A 27,732-nucleotide genomic window follows, 5' to 3' on the forward strand; every position below is an offset into this window, starting at 1 on the left:
CTTCGACCCGTCCCCACGGCTCCTCCTGAGCTGAGGTAATTCCTTTATAACTTACAGGAGCAGAAACTATGACTTATGAATACACGGCCACTCTTATAAGTCTCTTGTAGGAGAAGCTTGTTTTATGAGCTGGGCCACAGCTTGAGGAAGTCATATCTGCGAGAAGACTCGCTCATGTCAAAATGAGTATTAAAACTTGCTGTCTGAAGGGAATAGCTGATACAAGTCTTTGCTCCTCATGGAAAAAGCATCAACATGTGGTGCAGGTGTTCTTCATATTAATCGGAGTCATTATTGAGAAGATAAAACTTCATTACAAGCATGTTGAAGGCGGGTTACATATGCACGCGGTGCAGAATGATGAAGTGGACCAATAAAAACAGAGCGTGTATTGTAAAACGTAATGTTTTGATTTCAATAAAACGCCAGGGGTTGTTTCAAATGAATTCGATGCAAAAGCAGATGTACGGTGGTATCAAATATTTAAAATCTGAATTTTAAACACTAGTGACTTCTTAAGTCCCTCTGAAAGAGAAACGGAATGGGACACTGCCATCTTGTGTGCACTTTTGGGAAGAGCACGTATTGATTGTTAAGAACACACAAAACACAAAAGCTTTAATCAAATTAGACTTTATGCAAAATATTCTGGATTGGTTTAAAAAGGATACAAATAGGTTAAATCAAGGAAAGCTAAAAACAAATCTACTGAGATAAGAACAACAGTGACAACATTTAAACAAAAATTCCCTTCAAATTAAGCTGACATACATTTCTAGACATTCACTGACCAGGTTAAACGAAACTGACATGTTAAACAATGAACATACTTTAAAAATTTAAAAAAAAAAGTACAAGTGAAATAACATTTAATTGTGAAAAATTCTTCAATTTCAATTTTTAGAAAAATAGTCTAAAAAAATATTAAGTATGCATTTAGTTTCATTTACTTTGCTTACATTGCATTTCCAGCATTTATTCCTGCTTGAAAATCAAGACCATGCAACACTAAAAAAATGTACAGTGCAAAAATCTCAACACACTTTACTAAAGGTGTGATCTATACCATCATTCATCGCCTCACCGGAGTGGTCTTGGTAATGTAAATCTCACTGCTACAAAGCAATATTAGGTACTACTGTAGGTAAAACAGTACTAGGTGAGTTGGAAAATGCATGGAAGGCACAAAATATGTGGGAAAAACCCACATGGTATGGATAAACTGCAGATTGCTTCTCTGCACTGGCCGTTTATTCAGTCGATTCATTTTCTCCAGGAGTCATCGGCAATGCTGATCAATATCTCATGATGTGGCTTATATGGCCCTGTCGGAGACAGAGAGAGAGAAACATTGATGTGACACAGGTCAACTTCACTCAACACTCAATGCATTGTATGTATAATGTTCATTAACCCTACGCAAATTGATATTCATATATGCTGACTGTTCCCGTGTCGTAGTGGTTAGATCAGCTGCTAGCTATTCTGGCCTGCGGGAAAACCGTTCAAAATGTGCATTTCTTTTTCGTCATGAATAAATATTGATTTGCAGGAAGTACAAAATTTCCAAAGGCAATCATATTGCTTCTATCAACGCCTCTCCGTTGAGAGTGTGTGTGTGTGTGTAAAAATTGATGAATGTGTCATATTATGAAAAGTGGCATGTTATCCACACACATTTTTGACATAAAAGAAGAGGGGAATATTATTTGTAAGGTGTAACCCACACAGAAAAATAACAAATATTACTCACAGGTTCACCCGCCATACACCTGGGGCAATGCTGTCCTGCACCGCGTCCTGGGGCAGGTAACACCTGCTGACAAACCCAAACACATCAGAGATTTAAATAATGATTTGTAAATAGATATCATTAAATGAACATGCTAGAACATGATGACTATAAACTGTACTTTCAGTAGGGATCAGTTCTAAACAAAACAGTGTTGTTTTAAGGGTTTCTGCAGGTTTTATGATGGTAAATGTAAGACTTTTTAACCTTTTAAAGGCCAAGTAAAGAAAATGAATAAATTGGATAGAGCACAATACATCAGTATAGTCACAAAACGTAAGTGTTAGCAATGCTTAAAAGTTTGAAAATACAACTTCAAACATGTCTGCATTACTTGAATTCATTTAAATAACTAACTAAATAAAAATATTATTTTTTTGTCATTACAGTTTCAAAATTTAGTGAGATCATGATTAAAACATAATCAAATATTTGCCAATGGGGTCAAAAAAATCTACTTAATTCAACAAGAAAAAAGTTTTAATTCCACAATGACAGGTGTTTGTTCTTGTTTTAAGCATAAACTCACTTAATTTTGTTAATTATTAAACTTAAGTATGTTTAGACATTTGTATTCAAATACAAAAAAAATACTGAGGAAGATATAAATTTGTTTGCAGCACGTGGAACATTTAATGCTATTAATATAGATTTTCCGCTCCGGTTTAAGACCTTTTAAGACCTTAATTTGTGAAAAGGTGGATTTACAGAATTTACAGAAAAAATGACACTTAATAGCTAATAGCTTAATAGCTTAAGTACTTCAAAGGACTTTAAAAGTTTGTTCAATACCAGTATTTTGGGTCCCACAAGATAACATTTATTTGTGACCCTGGACTACAAAACCAGTCATAAGGGTCAAATTTTTGAAATCGAGATTTATACATATAAACAAATAAATAAATAAGCTTTCCATTGATGTATGGTTTGTTATGATAGGACAATATTTGGCCAGAGATACAACCTTTTGAAAATCTGGAATATGAGGGTGAAAAAAAAAAAAAAATACTCAGAAAATTACCTTTAAAGTTGTCCAAATGAAGTCCTTAGAGATGCATATTACTAACTAATAAATTATGTTTTGATATATTTATGATAGGAAATGGAATATGATCTTTACTTATCCATAATTTTGACTTATACAATGCATTTTTGGCTACTGCTACAAATATACCTGTTATACTTATATATATACCTGTTATACTTAAGACTGGTTTTATAGTCAAGGGTCACATTTTATTTATTTTGCCTTTTTTGTACACATAACTGTATTATTCGTATTATATGTACATATATTTTTGTAACCTACATTATATATGTATCTTCCATGTATATATATCTTCTTGTTATTGCTATTTGATTGTCCTGACATGGCTCCTTGAAATGTTTTTAATCAGTTCAATAAAAGCAAAAAACTATGGGCAGAGGCAGTGCAATAAAACAGACCGCCTAATAGACCGTGACCTTTAACCCCTGCATTCCTCGTGCACCATAAACACAAAAACATCAGATAAGAGCAATATACTTGTTCATTACAACACTTTAAACAAGAGAGACAAAAAGAAGAGAGACAGAGTAAGCCTTTGTCAAATAAATAAATCATAAATTGAAACCAATCCTAAAGTTTGGTGGTGGCTCTGTTTCTAGAAATTCCTTGACATATCCATACCTAGTTGGAAAATATGTCAGAAACATTCTTTAAAGAACCATTTTATGTGCATTTGGAATTCTGTAAGAAAAAATAAATTTCCATTAGGATTCTTTAGGATTTTGGACTAGGCAGAGATCATGGTATACCATGCCGGGGACGCTGGTGTTGTGTCCATTTTGAGGGCTGTGATTTTGGGCATCCCACGTGTCCATTGGAGTGTCCATCACCTGGCCACAGCCTCCCAGTCCATTACACTGTCTTTTCTGTGAAGTTCAAAAAGATTAACATGCATTAATCTATTTCTAGCTTGATTATGCAACAAGATGCCAATGGAAGCAAATGTGGCTGTCATGACATGGTGCACTATTTCTATAAATCATAACAGCTATTTTCAGTGATGATCAGCTGGGTTTATATATATATATATATATATACACTAATAATAACTCCTAACTCTTTTTGTAAAGGTCAACAGACTGTACAAATGCCACTGAAGGTCAAACAAACACTATCAAAAACAAGTACATTGATGTATATTAAACATGTTTAAAGCATGAATCAAGATTTAGCAAATAAGATTAGGTCAATTTACCGTCTGGTTTTGCCACTGTTCCAGCTCTCCACTATGTCTTCTCTTATTCTGCATAGTACGTATGCAGTCCATTGATTGTTTTACAGTACTAAAGCCCGCAGAGTTTAGCTTTAATTCAAACACTTGATGAATTCATACAATCCGCCCCAAAAACCCATAAGGATCAATATGCAAAGTCAAAAAGTCACTGTATTGAGCATTATTCGTAGACCATTGAAGAATCTGTAGAAGTATTATAAAAAATAAAATAAAAAGACAGTAATTCTAAACATGCACGTTTTAAAAAACAAAACAAAGCCGTAGTATTCCCGTGCGACTCTTCATTCCCTGCTATTATTCTGTATTAGAGGTTCCTGTATCGTTCAAGATGAGTGACATACAGTTGCGCCAACCAATCACTAACCAGTACGGGGTAACGGAGGCGGGGCTACGTCAAATAAAGCATTGTTATTCGACGAGAGAGCACTGAGCGCGAATGAGCCAGCCAATGCAATTTAAAGGAACAGCACACCTCAAAATAGAAATGTATAATCTGCTCAGTCTCACCCTTATTGTACTTTTTTCCACACGTGAAATTGTTAACCCAGCGTTATTCATAACTCTTCTGTTATCTTGTTGCATATTTCAAATTCTTAATACTTTTATAATGTACATTTGTAAACCTTCGGTTAACATTCATCTTTAATTAAAGTGAAACAAAGTTACAAAATTATACAAAACTGTCATAAGAATAGTCCGTGTTTAATTAATGCTCTGTATCAAGTCTGAAATAATAAGAATAATATCAAATGGAAGACACAGTGGGATAGCCACACGCTGTAAATTTCACCTCTGAAAGATTGAAGAAAGCAGAAAATGTGACTTAAAACGTAATATGTTGTGTATATAATTCAAATCCTTATATATTTAACCAACGTATTAATATTCAACTTCATCTTTCTCCCATAACCGTATGTGTTCGATGTTAGTGATATAGTAAATTGTTTAGTAATGTCTTACGTCAGTGCCGCGTCCTGATGGAGTGCTCGATGATCGCTTAGTATTGTCTGGCAGCATGGCGAACTTCACGGACGCGACATCCCTGCAGCAGTTTGGGGAATTATTAAAAAATAACAGCAAGTAAGTGAATATTTCATCCTTTGCCAAGTCTGTCATGATATATATTTAATTTCAAACAGGTATTTAGCTGATTTAACACATGTGGACGGCGATAAAACGTTCGTAGTGGCCGTTTTGGTCGAACAGAATGAAATAACCGATGGCCTGTTCAGATAAACTCAAATAAATGTGATGTAAATCTGTATTAATCGATTAATATGGTCTTTGGATGGATTGTTTTAATATTGCATTTATTTTCAGCTGTCTTTAATATGTGTCTATTTGTTTTTTTTTATGAGCATTTTAGAAATCCGGGATGTTTACATATCCTTGTTGCACTCGAAGTCTGCTATTATTATTATTATAAACAGAAGTCAATGTGCCTATGTCAAAACTGAATTGTTATAGGTATTTGACCTTTTTTACAGCAATGGATTTATACTAACAGACCTTGTTATGCCTTTAACTGGTTTGCATCAACAAAACGACCCCAGTCTGCATCCACACTTTCAGTTTGGTTGTTCATTGAATACTGACAGATCCTGTTTATCTGGTATCATTGCTGAGGAGCATTATAAACAGATAATTAATAATCAAATGATTGAGTGTTTGAGGTAATGCAGCCTAGTGTTCATGATCTGGGCTGATATCAGCGTTCACGAACTGTCATCCTTGTGTGCTCCTAATAATCCTGCTTTAAGGCACTTTGGATATAAGCATAAGCTGAAAGATAATTTATAAGTTGTTATGTAAGTAGACATGATTTCTTTGATTGGTCATTGCTTCTGTCATAATTTTTTTTGTTCATGGATCTGCTTTATATCTCATAGTCTGTAATCCAGGTTTCTTGAAAGCACATTTTCATTCCTACTCTGTTCCTTTCAGGTCCCTCACTGTTGTCCATTTCCATGCGCCATGGGCTCCGCAGTGTTCGCAGATGAACGACGTGATGGCAGAATTAGCCAAAGAGCACAAACACACCATGTTTGTGAAGGTAGGTGGACCACTGACCCTCACAGCAATACTGGGAATCGTGTCATTGATAACATTGATGCTCAGTTTTTGCAAAATGCGATTATATGCCAATGTGAAGTGTAGTTTCTGTATCATTAGGAGAACTGGTTAAAAAGAAATTGGTTCCAGAATAGTTTCCCAAAGACACAATGATTTCTAGCCCCAAATCACAACAATGGCTGCTCAGAAATATAGAAATCTGGGCAGAAATCTGACTGCTAAAACCAACATAGCTCTGTTTTGAATATGCCATGTTGTTTCATGCATTTTGTTTCTCATTGCAGTCTTTTTTTTTTTTTTTTTTTTTTGCAGAAAGCCAAATGACAACTTTTTGAATGAAATTATAATGGAAATACATACAATATATTATTTAATTTTTTTATTATATATATATATATATATATATATAGCTTTATAAATGTAAGTAACAAATAGAACTAATTTATTATATTATTTATTATATTTTTATGGTCACCTATGACTTAGTGCATGGATAAATTATTATAATTAAATAATAATGAAAAAATAAACTGCATTGGATTTCCATTTAAAATTGTGAAAAGTCAAGATTTTTTAACATTTTTATTTAAAGTCATCTTTTTATGGAATATTGCAGTGTTTATTATAAATTATTTCCAATCCAGTGATCCAATAAATTATAGATGGACAAAATCAAGTCTCACCCTGCATTTGTTTTTCCTGTTTCAGAAACTGTTTTACTGGGATATATGTCGTAAATTTGTAAAAAGCCTTTGCCGTTGCCTTTTTGTTTGTTTGTTTGTTTTCCAGAAATTTGTGGTTGTGTGTCTGTGGTTATTTGGTATTTCATTCTTATACGATTTTAAAAATATGATTTTATTTATTTTATTACATGCATTCTCTTATCCCAAATTAATGTAGTGAAATAACAATGTGTAAACCATTCCTAAAAAGTGTACGATACTGTGGCACAGTCAAAATTTTGTTGTTTGTTTGAGCATCTAAACCAGCTGACATACCAGTAATGGCTTAACCAGTGGCATGGAACTCTGTTTGTTTGACCATTTCCAGATGGCATGTTGTGTTTGAGATACCTGTTTGAAAATGGCCGTTATTCTTGCAAATGTTTCAGTGTTCACTGGTCTCTAAATGGTGAAATGGCTCTAGCTCCAGTAACACAGATCCAGCTGCTCTCCTCCCTCTGCTCTCCAACTCCCAGTGGAGCGCATTGAAATGCCTCAGGCTCTGAATGACTTTACCTTCCTCATGGCCTTAAACTGGCAGAGAGAAATTTTTCCTTCTGTTAAGGGTTAATACTGCCTTTCATCATGCAGTCAGCAGAGCAGAAGAGTTCTTCAAGCAAAAACTGCCCTTTTATAATGTATGTAGAATAAATTATGTTGAATTCCTTAGAATAGGTTCAGAATTGGATCATTTGTCTTTTTAAAAAAAAAAAAATTAGGTACAGTGTCCACAAAAGTAATTTTAATCATTCAGTCAGCATCAGTAGCAAATTTAACATGAAGTGTGTCGAAACGTTTAACTGTCAGCATTGGCTGTCATCATCATTTTGCATGTTATAGCTGAGGCAGTGGAGTTTAGATTTGTTAGTTTTCAATTTGTGAAATGTTTTTCAGTGTTTTTCTGTCTTAAATGGGGTTTTTACAGCCAGATAAACTGTCAGCGCGTGTGTTGTGTTTGACATGTTGATGTGTGTGATGTTTTATTAATGTGAATTATAAAGAGTCATTAGTACAGTAGTTCTCTCTCTCTCTCTTTAGCTGGAGGCAGAGGCAGTCCCGGAGGTTTCTGAGAAGTATGAGATCGCTTCAGTTCCCACCTTCCTCTTCTTCAAGGTAAAACTTCTACGTTTGACTTAAGCTGTGCTCAAATTTTCCTGAAATTTTTTTTTTAATTTGTTTATTTATTTTTGTTTTTTAGAGAGTAGGAGTAGGTTAGTTCAGCCACAAATAGGAAAAATAATCATATAAGATTTAAACATTTTAAAAGACTGCATTTATTTGCTCAGAAATACAGTGAAACTGTAATATTGTGAAATATTACTACAATTTAAAAGAACTTTTTTCTCTAATTTTCTATATAATTATATGTTGAAATGTAATTTATTCATTTGATGCAAAAGCATCATTACTTCAGTCTTCAGTGTCACATGATCCTTCAGAAATCATTCTAATATGCTGATTTTCTGCTCAGAAACATTTCTTAATATTATCAGTGTTGAAAACAGCAGGATTTTTTTGTCGAGTAGAAAGTTCAAAATAACAGCTCTGAAGCTTAAGTCTTTTGATCAATTTAATGCATGTTTCCTGAATAAAACTATTAATTTGAATGACAGTGTATAGTTTTCCTTGGCTAATTTCATTTTCTTGCTCTGATTTCCTTGCAGAATGTTACATTCAATAGATGTTAAACTGTCTACTGCATTAGTGGCATAATTTTAATTACCACAAAAAATCATTTGACTCTCTGAGGTTTTATGAACAGAAATGTGAAGCATATTTTAGCTATTTTAGCATGAATTATTCAGTTAAACTTTTATTTGTTCATCTGTTTTTTTTTTTTTATTTATTTGAACTTTTTACTGTTTTGCTATTACTCAGAAATACACCAGGTTACAGAAGTAAAACTGCTAATAGCATTTTATACCAACTTAAAACATGCAATGGCTTTCACAAAACATCCAAAGTGACTTATTTACAATTGAAAAATTCATTTATTATCATTTGAATTTGATTGGATGTTAGGCTGTGATGTTATTGGTTAGTATTGGTTTCCTCGCCCACACAGCCTTAATTACATCAGCAGAAAAGTTGTTTCAGAGGCAGAGAAAGTTAAAACATTTGGATAAAAGATATAAGAAACAAACACTTATTTTATGTTAGAAAAACATGCACTTAAGAAGCATGCAGAATAAATTTAAGAAAGTTCGTTTTAAGTTTTTCTTTCGATTTTTCATGCAGCAAGAAGTTCACTACTACACTGTGTTCTTTATGTTTCATAAAGCATGCTGATCTATGCCAGATTGCGTTTTTCTGTACACACGGCTTTTATTTATGTTAGGTGTACTGCGATAGTATTTTGTGTTTATTTAGCAGAGGGAGACGAGGTTAGAAAAACGGAGCCTGTTGGGAAGGTTGAGTTTAACGATCAAGTAATGTGAGCTGCAAAATCTCCGCGTGTTAGAATCAAGCAACTGAGAAATAATCGGAGGTTAAACAAACACACGGCTTGGCAAGACTTTCCCTCTCTTGGCGTAACATGTCAAAGAACCAGGAGAGCCTGCGGCCTGTTTTCTCTCTCTCCCTGCAAACAATCTAAACAAACTGGCAAGCATCCTAAAAAATTAATGCTGTTTTTTTTCCTCCCTCTCAATCTATCACTACTCACTCTTGAGTGTTTTTTATTTATTTATTTGTTTACCGACAACCCTTAGGGCGGTGAGAAGATTGACAGGTTGGATGGTGCGCATGCCCCTGAGCTGACCAATAAGGTGCAGCGGCTGGGGTCCGGTGGGGGCGGGGCTGCCAGGGCGGGGGACGTCCCTAAAGAGGATCTCAACGAGAGACTGAAGAGGCTGATCAACGCCGCACCCTGCATGCTCTTCATGAAGGGATCGCCCCAGGAGCCTCGCTGTGGTAAGCAAACACGTATGCGCTCGCTCGCATAAATTAACACTGGGTCAGTGGGTTAGTTAGAGCAACCGTTGGCGATGGAGCGAGACAAATCAAGGCTGCATGAACGGGACGTTGAGAGAAGTGCATTACGTCTTTCTTAAGTGCGAAGGACGTCTGTATGAAGTGTCACTGTACTCCAGGTACATTTTTCCACCAAAAGCCAGTCTGGCTTAGTTTGACCCAAAGTTCCTACTGATTAAAAAAACACCTGTTGATAAATAGCTCTGATTACAGTCTACAAAATGGTGCAGCACAATGCGCTGTGCGTTCAGTTACATTGTTGTCATGTTGCATAGCTATTTTGACAACTTTATGCATTTTACTCACCCTTGTGTCATCAAGATGTTCATGTCTTTCTTTCTTAAGTAAAAATAAATTAAGGTTTTTAAAGAAAACATTCAAAAGGGTCTTAAATGAAATGATCATTTTCTAAAAATAAAAAAAAATTATTTACTTTTTAACCACAAATGCTCATCTTGCTCTGTGTCCAGGATTTAATGCATTACATAATATTTTAATAGTTTGACAACACATTTGCATGTCCATGGTTCTCTGATGTCATTTAATGGTCATTAAATTAAATTTAAATTTAATTTACTTTAATGCTTTCTATCCAAAGTGACTTGCATTGCATTCAGGGTATACATTTGATGAGTTCATTCATTCCCTGGGATTTTTTTTTTAATCTTTTTTTTATTTATATATAATTTAATTATTAGCTTTTAAGCAACCAAACTTCTATAGTGGTGAATGGAAACAACAACAAATTTAATTGCTACCATTCACTCTAATAGCAAAAAAATAATTCAGCCGTTGCATTAGAAACCCCTTCTAATCAATAATCAAAAAATCTGATAAAAAATTAGCCTTCCCATTATGAGGTGATATTTGACTCCTCAAAGTGATTTACAGAGTAATTTTGTTTTTAGCTTTGTAATTGCATTTTTCTAACTTTATTAAAAGTCATCTTTTATGTAACATTTAAAAAAAATATGTTATAAGCCTTTAAAATTCTAATTAAAACAACAGAATAAGAACAAGTAGAATAAGAAGTTATCAATCAAATTAATCAGTATTAACAAAATTAATTTGTACTACAGATGTGGCACAGAACACAAAAGTGGCTTGTAGGTGTATTTTCATGTTTAATGTGTCTCAGAGATGGCATGAGTGCAATCAAATTAATAAATTCATGTTGAGATTAATGTTTTAAATATAACCTTTTGAATACAGAAATATTAAATGTATTAAATAACCGAAAAGGTACTTTAAAAATGATACTAAAACTGCCAGTAGGTGGCGGCAAGTCACTGATTTATTATTGAGTCATTCATTCATTTAATTCGTTCGAACGGCTGATTCATTTAGGAATAAAGCAAGTGACTCTTTATGAATGGGAAATTGAATCATTGACTCACTAGATTTGTTTAAAAATGCACGTTCGTTTGTAAATGAAACAACGCTGTGTTTAAATGGAGATGCACAGCGGATCAGTGACTTGTTTCAAACTCTTTTTTTTACGACGAAATAGAGCAAAATCAGGCAATAGTGTTATAGTCAGACAATGTAAGTCACTTAATATTAACTTCTTGTTTATTTAGCTATTGTATTAACTCAATATCTCATTTTACTTAAAAATCATTAAAAGCCGTCACTCATTTTACTTCATCGCAATCTTACAAAGCTCTGCACGCTGCACAATGAATCTCTTATTTACGCTCTCTCTACGCTGTTTATGAAAGGATTCGTGAGATATGCCTGTGATACATTACTCAACATTGGAAAAGCAATTGGGTCAGTCGCACTGGCGCTTCTAAATATTTTTTAATAGTCGCATGCAGTAGTTTGTTTTTTAATGGTCGCACTGTAGAGCTCTGAGTGTAGTGTTATAAATGTGCATTCATTTATTTTTAAATGAAAATATACAAAACTTTGCTTGATTTAGGATGTTAATAACTGGAAACGCATCATCACAGTCTGTAAAAAGGGTGTCTATGTACTTAAAATTCACTGAAATTGAAAAGAGACATTCTGTTGACTGGTAGATTTCAAAGCGGACAAAAGGGTGAACAACCACTTTTGTTAATCAAACATTTGTCGACATGCAGTCACTCTGAAAAGGAACATGTTCTGCTTTTGTAAGTCAAAGTAATACTTAATAAATCCTCACAGTGACAGCTTAATCACTTAATAGCTTTTCGGTCTTTAGTTTGTTTAACTTAAGGCTGTCAACTTGATCTTGTTTATTTCTGTTTGATCCGCTGATTTTCTGGCATGCTTTTTTCTTCCGACTAACACTTCCTCCTCATGTCAAATATGTGCGGTTCAGCATTGGAAAGCATCCTCGTATTAATTTCACCCATTGAAAACAAAATACTTTTGATAGTTCAAAGTGCATATTTCGTCATGGACTGAGGCGCAGTTTAGCGCTTGACGTTTTGGCTGTGTAAAGAGGAAGGTCTGGGGGAAGGCTGGCGTTTGCCATCCCGAGATCAAAATAAAAACGATATTGAACTCTAATCTCAAACGTGATGTTGGGCTTTCAACGGCTGCCAGCTCCTCCAGCTCTGCTTTATTAATAGAAGATCCTCAGAGTTTACGCCGCTTCGTCTCTGAGCCCGAAACCTGTTGCTGGCGCCGTTGATGTTATTTGAAGCCGCGCTAGGTGTCAGTGGGTCGGTCCGGCTTGGAGATATTATAATGCTGAAACGTATTGATGTTCTCATTCGCTTGGCTGATGTCCAAATCGAGAAATAATGCACAGAGAGCGAGCCATGCCTGTCGGTGGCGTGCATTGGGTTCTGAACGTAAACACGCTCTTTCGTTCCAATATGAGCGTAGAGCCAAATGATCAAGTGCTTGGCTAACGCTAACTCTAAAGCAGTTATGCATGTCAAATTAAAAGGTTAAGGGTCTGTGTGTCAATTCAGATCTCTCAGCCTTTCTCGCTCTGAGTGGGTTGTCCTTCAAAAGAGGAGCGAGGCTGTACCATCGCCCCTCTCCTGGAGCGGAGTCGGCCAAAGCGAACGGTCTTCGGCCCCTGTAGGTGCAGGCATAGAGGGGGAAAGAACTCGGCAATCAATGCAGCATGTCTGGTGGAGTTCGCCCGGAGCCAGAGAAAGCAGCTGCCCGCCTGTTTGCCCGCTCTGATAGAGTCGAGCTAATATACCAGCAAATGCATAAGCACAAGTGAGGCGCCTGGAGCTGTTTTATAATGAATTCCCTCATGAGCCACACAAGATGAAAATGGGTGTTTTACTGCAGGGGCTACACAGACTCTACACATCACCTTGCACATCTTTCTCTCTCTTTCTCTCCTGATCTTGTTCCTTTCTCTCACTCACTCCTCCTCCTTGTGCGCCGTTTCTCTTGCTTCTTGTTCTCTTTGTCTCCTCCCATCTAATATCACGCTCTCTCTCTTTTATCCTCTCTCATTTTTGGCTTGTAGTCATCTCGTATGTACAGAACTGCTATTTAAAATTCAGAAATCAGAACATTTTTTTCAGCAACTCTGTGCTCCCACTTTCAGTTGTGTTGCCCAATATTGCGTAGTATCTAAAAACGGACAAATGGGTAATTATGATTGCAGCTTTTACATGTAATTTTACTCATTGTGTGATTAAAAATTTACAAAAAAAAAAAAAAAACTACTTTTGTTGTCAGTGCAGCAGTTATTAAACTAAAACTAAACCATCAAAAAATGTTACTTAAAAAAAAAAAACATTGACTGAAATAAAATAAAAACATCTAAGCTCTAATTTCAACTAGTTGCAAAAGCAAAATGTCCCAGAGTAATTTAGTTTACCATGATGTACTATTAAAATAATAATAATAATAATAATAAATAAAAACTATATAATTAAAATTAAATAAATAAAAATAATATAATAAAATTAATAAAATCTAAACAGAAAAACAAACTAATAAAAACTCAGTAAACTAATAAAATGGACAAAAAGCAACAGCAGAATTGCCCAAACGTTAACCGATATTAAAATAAAAATGGAAAATATGGAAAGTGCATTGTAGTGACATAAAATATTTAAATTAATACATTTGTTTCTTTGCTTAAAAAAAAAAAAAAAGTTTAGTTCCTCCAGACTTGAAATGCAAGCCAGTAAAATGTACATGGTCAATCCAAAGTAGACTTTAAAAAAAGAAAAAAGAAATTACAATCATAAATGACAACTTTTGTTATTGTAGTGACATTAAAAATATGAATAATATAAAATGAAAATATTTCTCATTGTAGTGACATTAATTTATTATATGAATAGTTTACTTTTTTAAACTATTTTTTTTACAACTTCAGAGCCTTAAAGTACAGTCTAGTAAAACACACAAACTAAACAGTAAATGTAATTTTAGTAAGTTTGATAGTTTAACAATAAAATAAATTAATTTAAATTATAATGAAAACGTTTATCTTTGTAGTGACATTAAATTATTATATAAATAGTTTACTTTTATAAATTAATTTTTAATATCTTCAGAGCCTTTAAATAAGTGCAGGCTAGTAAAAAGCACATAAGCACTAAACAGTGAACTTAATAAATAATTTAAATAATTTAATAATAGTTTAACAATAAAATAAATTAAAATTAAAACATTTATCATTTTAGTGACATTAAATTATATGAATAGTTTACTTTTATAAAATAATTTTTAATATTTCCAAAGCCTTTAAATAAGTGCAGGGTAGTAAAAAGCACACAAGCAAACTAAACAGTGAACTTAATAAATAATTTTAATAATTTGCTCATTCAATAATAAAATAAAGTATATTTATTGAAAAAATATTTATCATTGTAGTTAATTGACGTTAAATTATGATATAAATAGTTTACTTTTATAAACTAATTTTAATATCTTTAAAACCTTTAAGTAAGTGCAGGCTAGTAAAAAACACAAAAGCAGGCTAAACGGTGAACTTAATAAATAATTTAATGATAGTTTAACAATAAAATAAATTAATTTTAAATAAATTAAAATAAAAACATTTAACATTGTAGTGATATTAAATTATTATATAAATAGTTTGCTTTTATAAAATAATTTTTAATATCTTCAAAGCCTTTAAATAAGTGCAGGCTAGTAAAAAACAAACAAGCAAACTAAAAAGTGAACTTAATAAATAATTTAGTAATATTTTAAACAATAAAATAAATTAAAATGAAAACATTTATCATTGTAGTGACATTAAATTATATGAATAGTTTACTTTTATAAAATAATTTTTAAAATTTCCAAAGCCTTTAAATAAGTGCAGGCTAGTAAAAAGCACACAAACACACTTAACAGTGTCAACTGCTGTAATAATATTCTTTTTAACCTTTAATGCATTTTTGTTTATTTGTTGCGTTGTTTGCAGGTTTTAGTCGTCAGATTGTTCAGATTTTGAAGGACCACAATGTTCAGTACAGCAGTTTTGACATCCTCTCGGATGAAGAGGTCAGACAGGGACTCAAGACGTACTCCAACTGGCCCACTTATCCACAAGTCTACGTCAACGGAGAACTCATCGGAGGACTGGACATCATAAAGGTACGGGAAAAACTTTTAACAATGCTGATTGCTTTCAATGAAAAGCAGTGCATAGCAGTGTATTTTAGATATTTCTCTGTTTTTCCCAAAACGAATTTCTTCATCGCTTGATGTTGTGCGTTTTATCCCATGCGTATTATCTTAAGTGTTCGAGTTTCAGGACTTTTGACGGCGTGTGTGTTCTCGGCTAGCTGTTATTAGCTGTATGTTGCTCTACATTCCCAGCGAGCTCATACTGCTTAAAGCAAGCAGAGCGCTCCTGCTGAGAGAGGAGGGCTAGATTAGCCAGCATCCATCCTCTTTCCCCTCTCTCTCTTCTCTCAAGAGTCCTAAAGGCCCTTCCTCATTAAGATAGTGAATTTACCTTTACAGAGGTAAAATATCTCAGCAGGGAGCTGTTAGTTATGAAAGGAGAGTGCGTATGTGCGTCGAGTTGAAAGGGAGTTTGGATTCAGAGATATTTTATATCCTCCACAGGAGCTGATCGAGTCTGGTGAACTTGAGAATACTTTCCCCAAGACCGTCTCACTGGAAAACAGGTAAAGACAGATACACGCTCGCTCAAACGCCCTCCCTCTCTGCGACTGGACTTGTTTAAACATTCTCTCTTCTGACAGGCTGAAATCTCTAATCAATAAATCACCTGTCATGCTCTTCATGAAAGGCAATAAAGAGGTGAGTGAACTTAAATACTCTTTTTCTCTCACGTCTTTTCTTTCTCCTGAAACAGTTTAAAAGAGTGAGGAGAAAGTAGGGGCTGTTAAAGGGATAAATCACCCCAAAAAATCTCTTATTTATGCAAACTTATGTTATTACAAATCCATATGCTTTTATTTTTTCTAACGGAGCACGTCTTCATACATCAACTTCACAGTGATCATGTCTCTTATGCTCCAAACATACAGAAATAACACTATTTCAAGTCAGCTTTGTGTGAAGAATAGACCCAGTTTTAAGAACTTGATTTTTTGTTTCCGTTAATCAAAGTAGTTCGTCTTTTAGGATTCACCAGTGGATAGTTAGTATGGGCCAACTAGCAGGTAGTTGTCTTAACTACACCTTTCAGCAGCCAAAAAGCTTTCTTTCTTTGAAAGGCGTCCAAAAATAACAGTATTTTAAACCAAACTAAACATTTATTTTATTTGCATTTATTTTGCAAATAGCATATACATTATTATTGTTATTATTATTCTTCAGTGTTATTTGAATTTTCTGTACTTATTTTCTGTATAGATTTTATTAATATTTTGGATTATTTTATTTTTTATGTTCAATTTCATTTAACTTTTGTTTATATTAGTTTGTTTTATTGTATTTAGTGATTTTTAGTAATTTACCTATTTGCCAAGGTTTATTAATATATTTAAATTTATATTTCAGCTTTATTTCATTTAACAAAGGTGTTTTACTAATTTGTTTTAGCCCACAATAACATCAGTTATTATTAAAATAATTTCAGTTTTTAATTTTAATTTTAAATTATAAAATTATAAAGTAAGACTGCGTGAACATTCTGCTAAATTTATTCCTTTGTGTTAGTAGATGTATTAATAAATTATTATTATTGTTATTATAATTATTAGGAATTAAAATACACTTTAAAATAATAAGTAATTTTTTTTATAATATTATTTTAGAACATTATAAAGTAATATTGCTGTGAAAAATTCTGCTAAATTTCTTCCTTTGTGTTCCACTGAAGAAGAAAATTACATAAATGCACTAATCATTTATTTTATTTGCTTTTATTGAGCAAATATTATATCCATTATTATTATTATTATTATTATTATTATTATTATTATTATTCAGTGTTGTTTTAGTCTTATGTATGTTTATTTATTTATTTTTTTTTTAATTAATCTTTTGGATTAGCTTTTATTTTTTATCTTTAGCTTTAATTTTAATTTTAGGTCAATTTTGGATTAGTTTTTTTTTTGTTTTGTGTTGTATTTTAATTTTTGGTTTTATTGTAGTTACTGATTTTTAGTACTTCACCTTAATTTTTATGAATGAAAAAAATATATATATATAATATATATTTCATTTCACATAGGTGTATATTAGATAATTTACAAATAATCTTAATAATTGATATAAAACTTTTTAAACCATTATAAAGTAACTGCATTGATATTCTGCGAATTTCTTCTTTTGAAAAAATCAAATAATAATATTTTCATTGTATAATAATAATTGTAATTTAATTATAAATTAAAATACATTTTAAATAGTAGAAGAGAAATAATTTTATAATATTATTTTAGAACATTATTATTGCTGCAAAAAATTCTGCTATTATATATTATTTTAGTTTTATATACTTTTATAGTTTTTATTCATTTTTTTGGATTAGCTTTGATTTTTATGTCCAGTTTTCATTTTATTTTTAGTTAAATTTTTTTATTAGTTTTTATAAGAAAGAGTCATGAAATGACATAACGGTGAGTAAATAATTACAGAAAGATCTTTTTTGGGTGAATTTTTCCTTTAACGTACAGTAAAAGAAACCATGCGCTGGAAATCGATGTCAGGCGGCTCCGGCACTGATAGAGCTGCGTTCTCTTTCTTTAATGGAGGAGAAAGACCCCTCACCTCTCTCCTCATAACCGTATTGATCTTTAACACTCACACATGAAAGACATTCTTTGCAGTAGTTTAAAGTCTTTCCCCATGAGACCTCTCTCTTCTCTCGTCTGACTGGCTTCTCTCTCTGTCTCTCTTGTTCTATTACCTCTTCTTTCTCCCCTAGTTATTGAGACGCACTTCAGAATATCTTTTGTAGGTGGTTGTAGTTGTAAGTTTCTAAATGAAAGTTTGGTTCTGTGGCTGGTTTGGGCCCAGAGGAGCCACTCGTATCTTATGTACTCTGTTCTTTGAGCTTCTGCGTGTGTTTTGGTGGAGTTAAAAACTTGCTTCCTCTGATTGGCTTTCAAGCGCAGGGTTTCGCTTCACTGCAGCCTTTCATGATGTGAAAGATGTTCTAGCGTTTTCACCCTCTTAACTCGTGTCTTTGTGAATACTCAGGCTGCCAAATGTGGATTCAGCCGTCAGATACTTGAAATAATGAACAGCACGGGGTGAGACACTTTTTTACAATTCCACAATCTACACATATAGTGTCATTTAACTAAGACTGGAAGCTCTTTTTAGATAATGTTCTTAACATGAATAATTACTGAAAGACTAAACGTATGTTGTTAAAGTAAAAAATGTTTTTATTAACATTTCAGGGTCGAATACGATACGTTTGACATATTACAAGATGAAGAGGTGAGAGTTCCTTCAGTTTTAAGTTTATGTTTCTATTCTTGGCAAATGTTCTCTTGCCAAAGCAACTACAGGAAAGACTGTGTGAGCTCCTTATATACTGAAAACTGAACAATGAATTAAGAATTAAGAAGTTATGTTTAGAATATGATTTTGTGTGTACTATATAAATATCCCTAAATTAAATGTCTGTTTATTGTGTTTTTAGCCAAAACATGCACTTTTAATTGTTTCCACAGGTTAGACAAGGACTTAAGACATACTCCAATTGGCCGACGTACCCACAGCTGTATGTTAAAGGGGACTTGATTGGAGGAGTGGACATAATCAAGGTGAAATGCAAATAAGTGTTTAACATGAATCCACAAAATGCTGGGTTAAAAACAACCCAACTTGGGTTATTTGGCAGCCAAGCGCTGGGTAAACATTGGACAGAACACATGCTGGGTTATTTTTACCCAGCAGGTTGGGTTAAATGGTTTTACCAAACATGCTAGGTTATTTTATTTAAGTCAACTATTGTTTAAAAATTATTATATTTCTGGTTTAAAATGGACTGGAACTTATAAAAACACAGAATTACTAGAGGCAACAGCAATAATCACAAGATGAACATTTATTATTAAGCAAGAACACATGGACAAAATGCAAGACAAATTTAATTGATTTGGGTGAATACAGCATAGTTTTCAAAATTACATGCAATTAAACTTGTTTAACAAGCATTTTAGACATAAAAAACGTAACATTTAAAAGCAGAAATGTAATTTTAGTGTATTCAACCGCAATCTCTTTTTACCGAAATAGCGCTAATTTTCAGCGCTGGTGTGTCGCTGAAAGCTGATCCGTTGATGGGCAGCTGTTCGCCGGGTTAACTGCGAACTTCAGACCGCGGCCTTGCGTTTCACTCATAGCTGAAAGATGACTGACTCCAAAACCTGCCCGTTAACATATTTAGAGAACATATTTTAAAATCAAACTCAGTACAATAATGAATAAAATCCATAAAATCCAAGGCGAAAGACATATCCATCCTGCAAAACAACCGCTGATTGACATCTCGTCCTTATGTTTCTTTGCGTAAAAAACAATACAATTTAGAGCACAGTAAAGACTTTATAAATGAAATAAAATGTATACAAACCTTTATTGCACTGAAGAAGTGCAAATCGGCCGCACTGAGAACCACTCTCTCCTGTAGAGGACTTAAAAAGCCAGCGCTCTGACTGACTGTAACTCAGCAGCTGGGTTGTTTTGTCAGAGACAGGCTTAATCCAGCGGTTGGGTAGAAAAAAAACAACCAGTGTTAAAAATGACCCAGCAACTTAGTTACAGAACAACTTCCCAGCACCTGGGTAAAAAAATATGAAAAATAATCCAATAAAATGACCCGAAAAGTTGAACCCAGCATTTGGGTTAAAAAAATAACCCAGCATTTTTGTAGAGTGTACCTACTGAGATGATAAAGATAAATTTAATATTAGGAACTACAAACGGCAATGCATTTATAATGCTTCATTTATAATGAATGTAAATATATGTAAAATATAGAGTGATAAAAGTTTTTTTCAGATTGCTATAAACAGGTATACAGGTTTGAAGAGAAAAACTAAATTTGATATATTAGTGGCTGTTCCATTTTTTATGTTTTTGAAAGAAATTCACAAGATTGCATTTATTTGATCATAAATACATATTGGGAAATATTATTGGAATTAAAAATAACTGTTTTCTATTTGAATATTTATTAAAATGTAAATTTATTCCTCTGATGGCAAAGCCATATTTTCAGCAACCAGGGTTTAAAAATGTTAAAAACTGCTTAATATTTTGTGCTTAAAGGAGAAGTCTGCTTCCAAATCAAAAATTCACATATGAAGTACTCACCCCCTTGTCATCTAAGATGTTCATGTCTTTCTTTCTTCAGTCGTAAAGAAATTATGTTTTTGGAGGAAAACATTTTAGCATTTTTCTCCATATAATAGACTGATATGGTGCCATGATTTTGAACTTCCAAAATCCATTTTAAATGTGGCTTCAAACGATCCCAGCCGAGGAAGAAGGGTCTTATCTAGCGAACCGATCTGTAATTTTCATTAAAAAAAAAAAAAAAACAACTTAAACATTCTGACTCAAGACAGTTAGGGTATGTTGAAAAACTCCAATCGTATTTTCTCTCTCAACTTCAAAAATCATTTCAGAATCATCCTACATCGCTGCAAAAGTACCGACACAGTCTTTGCAAAGTGAACATGCAAAGAAGATCAAACACCCTCAACAAAAAAGGTAAAACAGCGATATAGAATGATTTAGAAGAACATGAGATGGGAGTTTTTCGACATACTCTAACTGTCATGAACCGGAACAAAAACAGTCCAAGCAGAGTAACCAAGATGAGCGTTTGGTATTTAAACTGCCTTTTGGAAGTTCAAAATCTGGGTATCATATCATGAAGAAAAATGGTGAAATATTTTCCTTAAAAAAACATAATTTCTTTGCGCCTGAAGAATGAAAGACATGAACATCTTGGATGACAAGGAGGTGAGTAAATTGTTCTGGAAGTGGAGTTCTCCTTTAATATTGTGTGAGCTGTGAAACAAGATTCTTTGATAAATGTAAAGTTCATTAGAACATCATTTATTTGAAATAGAAAACTTTTGTAACATCTCTTTACTATCACTTTTGATCAATCTAATGCATCCTTCCTGAGTAAAAGTAATAATGTCCTTCCAAAAAAATCAGACCTCACACTTTTGAATAGTAGTGTAAAGGTAGAGATATACTGTGTCCTGCAGTATGTGTTTTTCTCCAGCAGAGGGCAGATGAAGCTCTAGCAGGCAGTATGACGAGAACCAATGCAAGATGAATTGTGGTTGATGAACTGTGAAGGTGTTTTATAACAAATGGGAACTGTTTATATTGTTAAACAGGAGCTGAAAGAGAACGGTGAGCTGGTATCTGTGTTGAAAGGAGAAAACTAAACTACTCCAGCACTGAAGAACATGTGGATCACATTGCTGATATACCTGTAACCTGCACAGTTAACCTCAGGAATGGAGGACCTGGATTAGACTTATTCCATCCAATTTAGCGTTTTATTAGAAAACTACTAATTTTCAAAAAACAATGTTGATCCTTTGCTGTAAATCCAATAAAGCCTATTCTGTAATCTGTTTTTGTTGCACTGACATATTTTAGATCTTGTTTATACCTGGTATTTACGTTTACATCTCTGGTGATCTGATTACAAGTGGTTAACAGAGATTTAAAATGTACACCGCCAGGTGTTGACATGTTTTAAATATGTCTGCTGTGACCACAAATTTTTGCCCAATCAAATACTTTTAGAATGAGAATGTCCATCCAATTGCAACCAGTTTCAATAAAAGAGGCATTGGGCAAAATCCAAGACTTATGCATGTATAAATATATATATGGGCATTTTCTTTTTACTGTTTGTTGGGTAGGCGATCCTTTACTGTTTTCTGGGATGCTTCCATATGCATTTATCTTTGTTTAAAATGGCTTTTTGACTATATTTCGATGTGGTTTGAGTCAACTTTTTTTTAAACCAATATTTAGTGCCATCCACATGTGATTGGATATCCCAGGTCAGATCATGTAAACTTGGCCTTAATGTAAGTCCTGTTTTTCTTTAATATCTCCATTAGTCAAAACCAGTGATTTGGCATGTAAAACCATTCTGTGTGAATCTGTGCCCTCATTAAAGAGCTCATCCAATTGCTTTTAATTGCAGGTTGTTAGATTAGGGCAGTTTTGTCGCCTTTATGTGAGTTTTTATCCTGGATATGCGACCTCTTTAATGAGCACTGGAATGATGGATGTACCATTCACGATCACGTCCATTCACTTTAATTAATCCTCAAGCTTTTCAGACAGAGTGACTCTGCCAAACTCTTGGGGACAGGAAGAACTCTCTTATTGTGATTAAAGGTCCATAAATATTAATCAGCAGACGTTGGTTGGAGGGAAGTCGACCCACACCTCATCTGGCTTTGAGCCGAAAGTGTAGAGTGGCCATTATGTTCCTCTCTCTCACACACACTCACACCTGTGGTTCTGGGTAATTGCAGCACTCCCATGATAGCCTGATGGTTATACTGAGGAAACCTTTTAAACATTTCAACACATCCCCACAATAGCACACTCAAATATTTATTGATGCATGAACTGAAACATATGGCAACCACTGGTCATAGTCATGAATTATCACTGCAGGTAAACAAACACACTGCCTTAAAGAGCAGGAACACATTGTGAAGGTTCACTTTAGCATAGCATTAGGGTTGATTAATAACAGTAGTAAGTCTCCAGTGGTGTTAAAACTAGTGGTGTTACACATAGTAAGTCCATTTTAGTTTTTAAGTGTTTAAAATGAAGTCAGACACTTCATATTGTAGAATAAATAATTAGATACCACTGTATATAGTTTGTATAAAAGTTAGCTTTTTCTTTTATGTACTGTGGGTTATGCATTTATTTTCTTAAACCTTCATACAATGTATAGATATGTAAGCTCTGGTAAAATGCCTTCAAGGAATCTTCTGAGAAAGCTGCACCCCTGCTTTTAAGTATTTGCATTGTCTGAGTATAAAGGGCAATATTTTAAAGACCCCATGAAACATGCAATAAAGAATTTTGTGTACAAATGTACATTTCAAATCTATCTGCCAGGGTGGTCTAAATAAATAATGTATATAATAATGTATATCATTAGTAGTAGTGCAAGTATATGAAGCTGTTACATAAAATAGGCCTAGTCTTGAGTGTGGGTAGACTTAGTCTGGTGACCTAATTAGCATGTTTTCTGCAAAGAGTGCAATTTTTTGCACTAATGCCTGTCAAAACATTTGAGATATATATATATATATATATATATATATATATATACATACATATATTACATTTTCAGGTAGCTACAAAAATGTGTTGTAGTGCAGGCCTTATGGGGTGTGTAATGGATGATACAGGTGATTGTATTTACTTATTGGCAAATTTAGACATCAAATATCCAGCTAAGTGTTCACAGGTGAACAGTATTTTATGTAATTAGACATGTCAGCTGATTGGACAATCAGGCTTATAAAAGAAGAATGCCTGCTTTTGTTTGTATACATAGATTTGTAGTTCTTTTGGTTGTAGCAGGTCTGGTTTGGTGTAACAAAGGCACTTCTCAACAAAGCAGCTTTGTTAATGTCTTTTTCTGCCATGGATCTGGGGTGGAAAAGGTTAGTTAAAATTTAAGATCTTTGTTCTGTGTTTTCAGTTACATGTATTAAGCAGAGTTTTATCTAATTTTCTTTCTTTCTTTAGGATCCACCTCTTAGTTGTCATCTTGATTTTCTTGAAACATGCTGTTGGACATGAAGGTGAGTATTATTTAAACAAAATGACTTAAATATTTCTTTACTTTGCTCCTACAGTCTTATTTGTATTTGTTTAGGTTGGCGTTCTCCGAATGTTCAGCCTCAACAGAATTGGCCCCTTAGGCGAGTCCGGTCTTCTATGCTGGAGGCTCCAGTGAGTGGAAGCCTGAATCCCAGCAGGTCTCGGTTTTCCCTTTCACGTCAATCTGTGAAAGGAGGCTTTTCCAGCAGTTATGAACCTGTGTCTCCTATTCAAAGTGCGCCAAGTGTTTCGGACAGCGATTCATCATTGCTACGTCTCCAGGGTTCCCCTAGTCAAAATGCCCAGAATGTAGTCAGCCAGTCTGCTAGTAGACCGGGTTCCTACAGCTGGTCTGCTCTCTCTTCTCAGGATGTCTCTGGACTGCAAGGAGTTTCTGCTCAACTTGCTTCCACACCAGCACAAGGTGGTAGTTCCAGTGGGCTTCCCATCCTGTCTCAAAGCTCCCCTAGTCTGTTTACCCCTGGCTCTTTGTCAAAGCTTAGTGTCTCACCTCTTGCTATTTCTGGCCTGCCCACCAGTGATCAAAGCTCTTCGAACATGTTTACAGCAAGCTCTCAGAGCAACTCTGGCCTTCAGTTGGGGGGAACCTCTAGTCTGCTTTCTACACAGAGTAGCTCTTCAACAGGATCCTCAGAAAGTTCCCGCCGTTTGTTTTCTTCTCAGGGCAGCTCTGGGCCACAACTGGCAGGAGGTTCCAGCCAGCTCACTTCTACAAGTGGATTGCTCGCCCTGTCTCCAAGTACTGAAAGTCAGCGTACCTCTGGATCCTCGTATGCCAAGCTTGCTGCCTCACCCCTTGGTTTTAGCCAGTCTAGTAGTGGTCAAAGCTCTTACAGCCAGTATACATCAAGCTCCCAGAGCAGGGTTGGCACTCGGGTAGCAGCTTCCCCTCAGTATCAACCTGGGCAGGGGAGTGGTTATGGTTTGTCTGTCCAGCCTCAAGGTACCACTAGCCAGTATGCTCCCAGTAGGTTCTCATCACTGTCCTCTGCAGGAGGTTCTTTCAGCTCTGCTGATGGCTCTTCTGTACAGTCTCAAGGTACCTCTAACCAGAATGCCCTATCTCCTTTTGGTCCAAAAGTGCCTGTGTACAGTCAAGCTGCTCCAAGTGGACCCTCTTTGTCTCTGAGCCAGCCATCTCAATGGCAGTCTTCTGTCTCTAGCTCACAAAGTTTCCAGACTTCTGGTGCAGTGGCATCACAGAGTAGCTCTCCATCTCACGGAATTAAGGCTCCCAGTAGGTTCTCTACCTCACTAGGAAGTCCTAGTCAGTTTGCCTCCACCCAGGAAGGTAGTGGTAGATATAGTGGATTGTCTGTACAGTCTCAAAGTACCTCAAGTCTGTACAGTCCTGGACCCTCTGCATATGCCAAGCTTGCTGCCTCACCACAGGGTGTTGGTCAGTCGACCAGTGGACAAAGCTCATACAGCCAGTATACATCAAGCTCCCAGACCAGAGCTGGCACTCCGCTGGCAGGCGTTAGTCGCTTTGCACCCATGCAAACAGGAAGTACGTTTACTGATGGCTCTACCTCTAGCCGATATGCACTTGCTGCTTTGGATGCAAAAGTGCCTGTGTATAGCCAAGCTGCCTCAAGTGGGTCTTCTGCTTTGAGCCAGAAATCTACTTCTAGGTGGTCCCAAGGAACTGGAACCTCTGGAACTGTGGCATCACAAAGTAGCTCTCCCTCTCAAGGTTCTAAGGCTCCCAGTAGGTTTTCTGCCCTTGCCTCAGTAGCAAGTCCAAGCCAGTTTGCCTCCACGCAGGAAGGAAGTGTTAGATATAGTGGCTTGTCTATACAAGGTACCTCAAGTCCGTATAGTCCTTTGTCATCTGGATATGCCAAGCCTGCTCCTTCACCCCTAGGTGTTAGTCAGTCAACCAGTGGGCTGAGCTCTTACAGCCAGTATACATCAAGTTCCCAGAGCAGAGCTGACCCTCAGCTGGCAGGCTCTAGTCCCTATGCACCCATCCGGAGGGGAGGCACCTCTACTGATGGCTCATCTCTGCAGATGCAAGGTACCTTTAGCCAGTATGCCCCTTCGCTTTCAAGTGCAAAAGTGTATAGTCTGGCTGCTCCAAGTGGACTCTCATTGTCTCCAAGCCAACCATCTCAATGGCAGACTTCCTCTAGGTGGTCACCAGGTTTTCAGACCTCTGATACAGTCGCATCACAGAGTGGCTCTCTATCTCAAGCCTCCAAGGCTCCCAGTAGGTTCCCTACCCTTAGCTCTGCACCAAGTCCTGGTCAACTTGTCCCCACACAGGAAGGAACTGCTAGATACAGTGACTTGTCCATACAGTCTCAAAGTACCTCAAGTCAGTATAGTCCTTGGTCATCTGGATATGCCAAGCCTGCTCCCTTACCCCTAGGTGTTAGTCAGTCAACCAGTGGGCCGAGCTCTTACAGCCAGTATACATCAAGTTCCCAGAGCAGAGCTGTCCCTCAGCTGGCAGGCTCTAGTCCCTATGCACCCATCCAGAGGGGAGGCACCTCTACTGATGGCTCATCTCTGCAGATGCAAGGTACGTCAAGCCAGTATGCCCCTTCACTGTCAAGTGCAAAAGTGTACAGTCCAGCTGCTCCAAGTGGACCCTCATTGTCTCCAAGCCAACCAGCTCAATGGCAGACTTCCTCTAGGTGGTCACAAGGTTTTCAGACCTCTGATACAGTCGCATCACAGAGTGGCTCTCTATCTCAAGCCTCCAAGACTCCCAGTAGGTTCCCTACCCTTAGCTCTGCACCAAGTCCTGGGCAATTTGCCTCCACACAAGAAGGAAGTGGTAGATATGGTGGCTTGTCTAGCCTGTCTCAAGGTACCTCAAGTCAGTATGGCTCTGGTTCTCTTGCATATGCCAAGCGTGGTTCTTCCCTTACTGTTTCTAGCCAATCTACAAGTGATCAAAGCTCCTCTGGCCTGTATGCATCTGGAACTCAGCTGGCAGGTTCTAGTCGTTATGTGCCTCTTCAGACAGGAAGCAAGCTTACTGGGGGATCATCTTTCCAGTTTCAAGGTACCTCTAACCAGTATGCCCCTTCTGTGTCCAGTCAATACACTCAGGCTTCTCCAAGTGGATCCTCCTTGACTGGCTCATCTGGAAAATGGCAGACTTCAGCCTCTACTTGGAGCCAAGGATTTCAGGCCTCTGGTGCAGCCGTACCCCCCCAAAGCTCTCAGACTTCCAGTGGGTCTTCCTTCCTGCCAGCCCTGAGCCCTTCTGTGGATTCTCTGGCCCAAAGTTCTAGCTCTAGTTCTCGGAAGACCACCAGCTTCTTTGGTGTAGGACTCAGACCTTCTAAGCTCACGGCTCAGGCTGCTTCTGGCTCCACAATCAGTAGCCAACTGTCTCCTGCTCTGTCTGCTGACTCCATGACTTCATCTCTAGGCTCAAGTGTCCAAGGAGCTTCACAAGGTACATTCTCTGGTCAGTCCAGTGACTCAACATCAGTTATCTCGAGTAGCTATGGTTCCGACTATGGCCAGAGTGCTTCAGGCTTTTCCAGATCTTCTCAGGGCTCCTCTGCTACAGGACGATACTCATCTGTCAAGGGCTAAGGCACTGCCACGTACACTTGTAGTGTGAGCTAATGTCAGTGCTGAATTGTATAAATCGGTGCTTTTTTATAATGTGATTTTTGAAGCAATAAATTGCATTTAATGGAAA

At 35.8% G+C, this 27,732-nt stretch overlaps 3 protein-coding genes across 4 annotated transcripts; 2 read left to right on the forward strand and 1 right to left on the reverse strand.

Moving 5' to 3' along the window:
• Window positions 1-627: 627 nt before the first annotated feature.
• Window positions 628-4,386, reverse strand: si:ch211-221j21.3 (uncharacterized protein C10orf143). 2 transcript variants are annotated; one of them, XM_051123698.1, is made up of 4 exons: window positions 4,036-4,386; window positions 3,590-3,706; window positions 1,754-1,816; window positions 628-1,325 (listed from the first exon to the last, which is right to left on the reverse strand). In XM_051123698.1, exons 1-4 carry the CDS (start codon window positions 4,105-4,107, stop codon window positions 1,296-1,298), a joined length of 282 nt encoding a protein of 93 aa, XP_050979655.1. In that variant the 5' UTR covers window positions 4,108-4,386; the 3' UTR covers window positions 628-1,295. The 2 variants fall into 2 exon arrangements, with proteins under 2 accessions (XP_050979655.1, XP_050979654.1); XM_051123697.1 differs by having other exon boundaries at window positions 1,754-1,819.
• A 661-nt stretch (window positions 4,387-5,047) lies between these two features.
• Window positions 5,048-22,401, forward strand: glrx3 (glutaredoxin 3). Its single transcript, XM_051124901.1, has 11 exons — window positions 5,048-5,154; window positions 6,019-6,127; window positions 7,908-7,982; window positions 9,581-9,782; window positions 15,193-15,365; window positions 15,843-15,904; window positions 15,983-16,040; window positions 18,393-18,445; window positions 18,599-18,638; window positions 18,875-18,967; window positions 21,566-22,401. Exons 1-11 carry the CDS (start codon window positions 5,090-5,092, stop codon window positions 21,614-21,616), a joined length of 981 nt encoding a protein of 326 aa, XP_050980858.1. The 5' UTR covers window positions 5,048-5,089; the 3' UTR covers window positions 21,617-22,401.
• Window positions 22,402-23,750: 1,349 nt separating this feature from the next.
• zgc:111868 (uncharacterized protein LOC556628 homolog) lies at window positions 23,751-27,732 on the forward strand. The gene is made up of 3 exons (XM_051124859.1): window positions 23,751-23,884; window positions 23,970-24,025; window positions 24,100-27,732. The coding sequence occupies exons 1-3, from the start codon at window positions 23,850-23,852 to the stop codon at window positions 27,621-27,623; spliced, it is 3,615 nt and encodes a 1,204-aa protein (XP_050980816.1). The 5' UTR covers window positions 23,751-23,849; the 3' UTR covers window positions 27,624-27,732.

Source organism: Labeo rohita, chromosome 12 (assembly GCF_022985175.1).
Source record: "Labeo rohita strain BAU-BD-2019 chromosome 12, IGBB_LRoh.1.0, whole genome shotgun sequence".
NCBI classification, from domain to species: Eukaryota; Metazoa; Chordata; class Actinopteri; order Cypriniformes; family Cyprinidae; genus Labeo; species Labeo rohita.

Bases quoted from the DNA above. Each gene is read 5' to 3' on its own strand.
- si:ch211-221j21.3 (XM_051123697.1), bottom strand. From the start codon at position 4,107: ATGGACTGCATACGTACTATGCAGAATAAGAGAAGACATAGTGGAGAG. The intron at 1,820-3,589 runs GTATACCATGAT...TGGGTTTGTCAG, and splicing joins ACACCAGCGTCCCCGGCATG to CAGGTGTTACCTGCCCCAGG. The intron at 1,326-1,753 runs GTGAGTAATATT...TGTCTCCGACAG, and splicing joins GGTGTATGGCGGGTGAACCT to GGCCATATAAGCCACATCAT.
- glrx3 (XM_051124901.1), top strand. From the start codon at position 5,090: ATGGCGAACTTCACGGACGCGACATCCCTGCAGCAGTTTGGGGAATTA. The intron at 9,783-15,192 runs GTAAGCAAACAC...CGTTGTTTGCAG, and splicing joins GCCCCAGGAGCCTCGCTGTG to GTTTTAGTCGTCAGATTGTT. The intron at 18,639-18,874 runs GTGAGAGTTCCT...TTGTTTCCACAG, and splicing joins ACATATTACAAGATGAAGAG to GTTAGACAAGGACTTAAGAC.
- zgc:111868 (XM_051124859.1), top strand. From the start codon at position 23,850: ATGTCTTTTTCTGCCATGGATCTGGGGTGGAAAAG. The intron at 23,885-23,969 runs GTTAGTTAAAAT...TTCTTTCTTTAG, and splicing joins ATGGATCTGGGGTGGAAAAG to GATCCACCTCTTAGTTGTCA. The intron at 24,026-24,099 runs GTGAGTATTATT...GTATTTGTTTAG, and splicing joins ACATGCTGTTGGACATGAAG to GTTGGCGTTCTCCGAATGTT.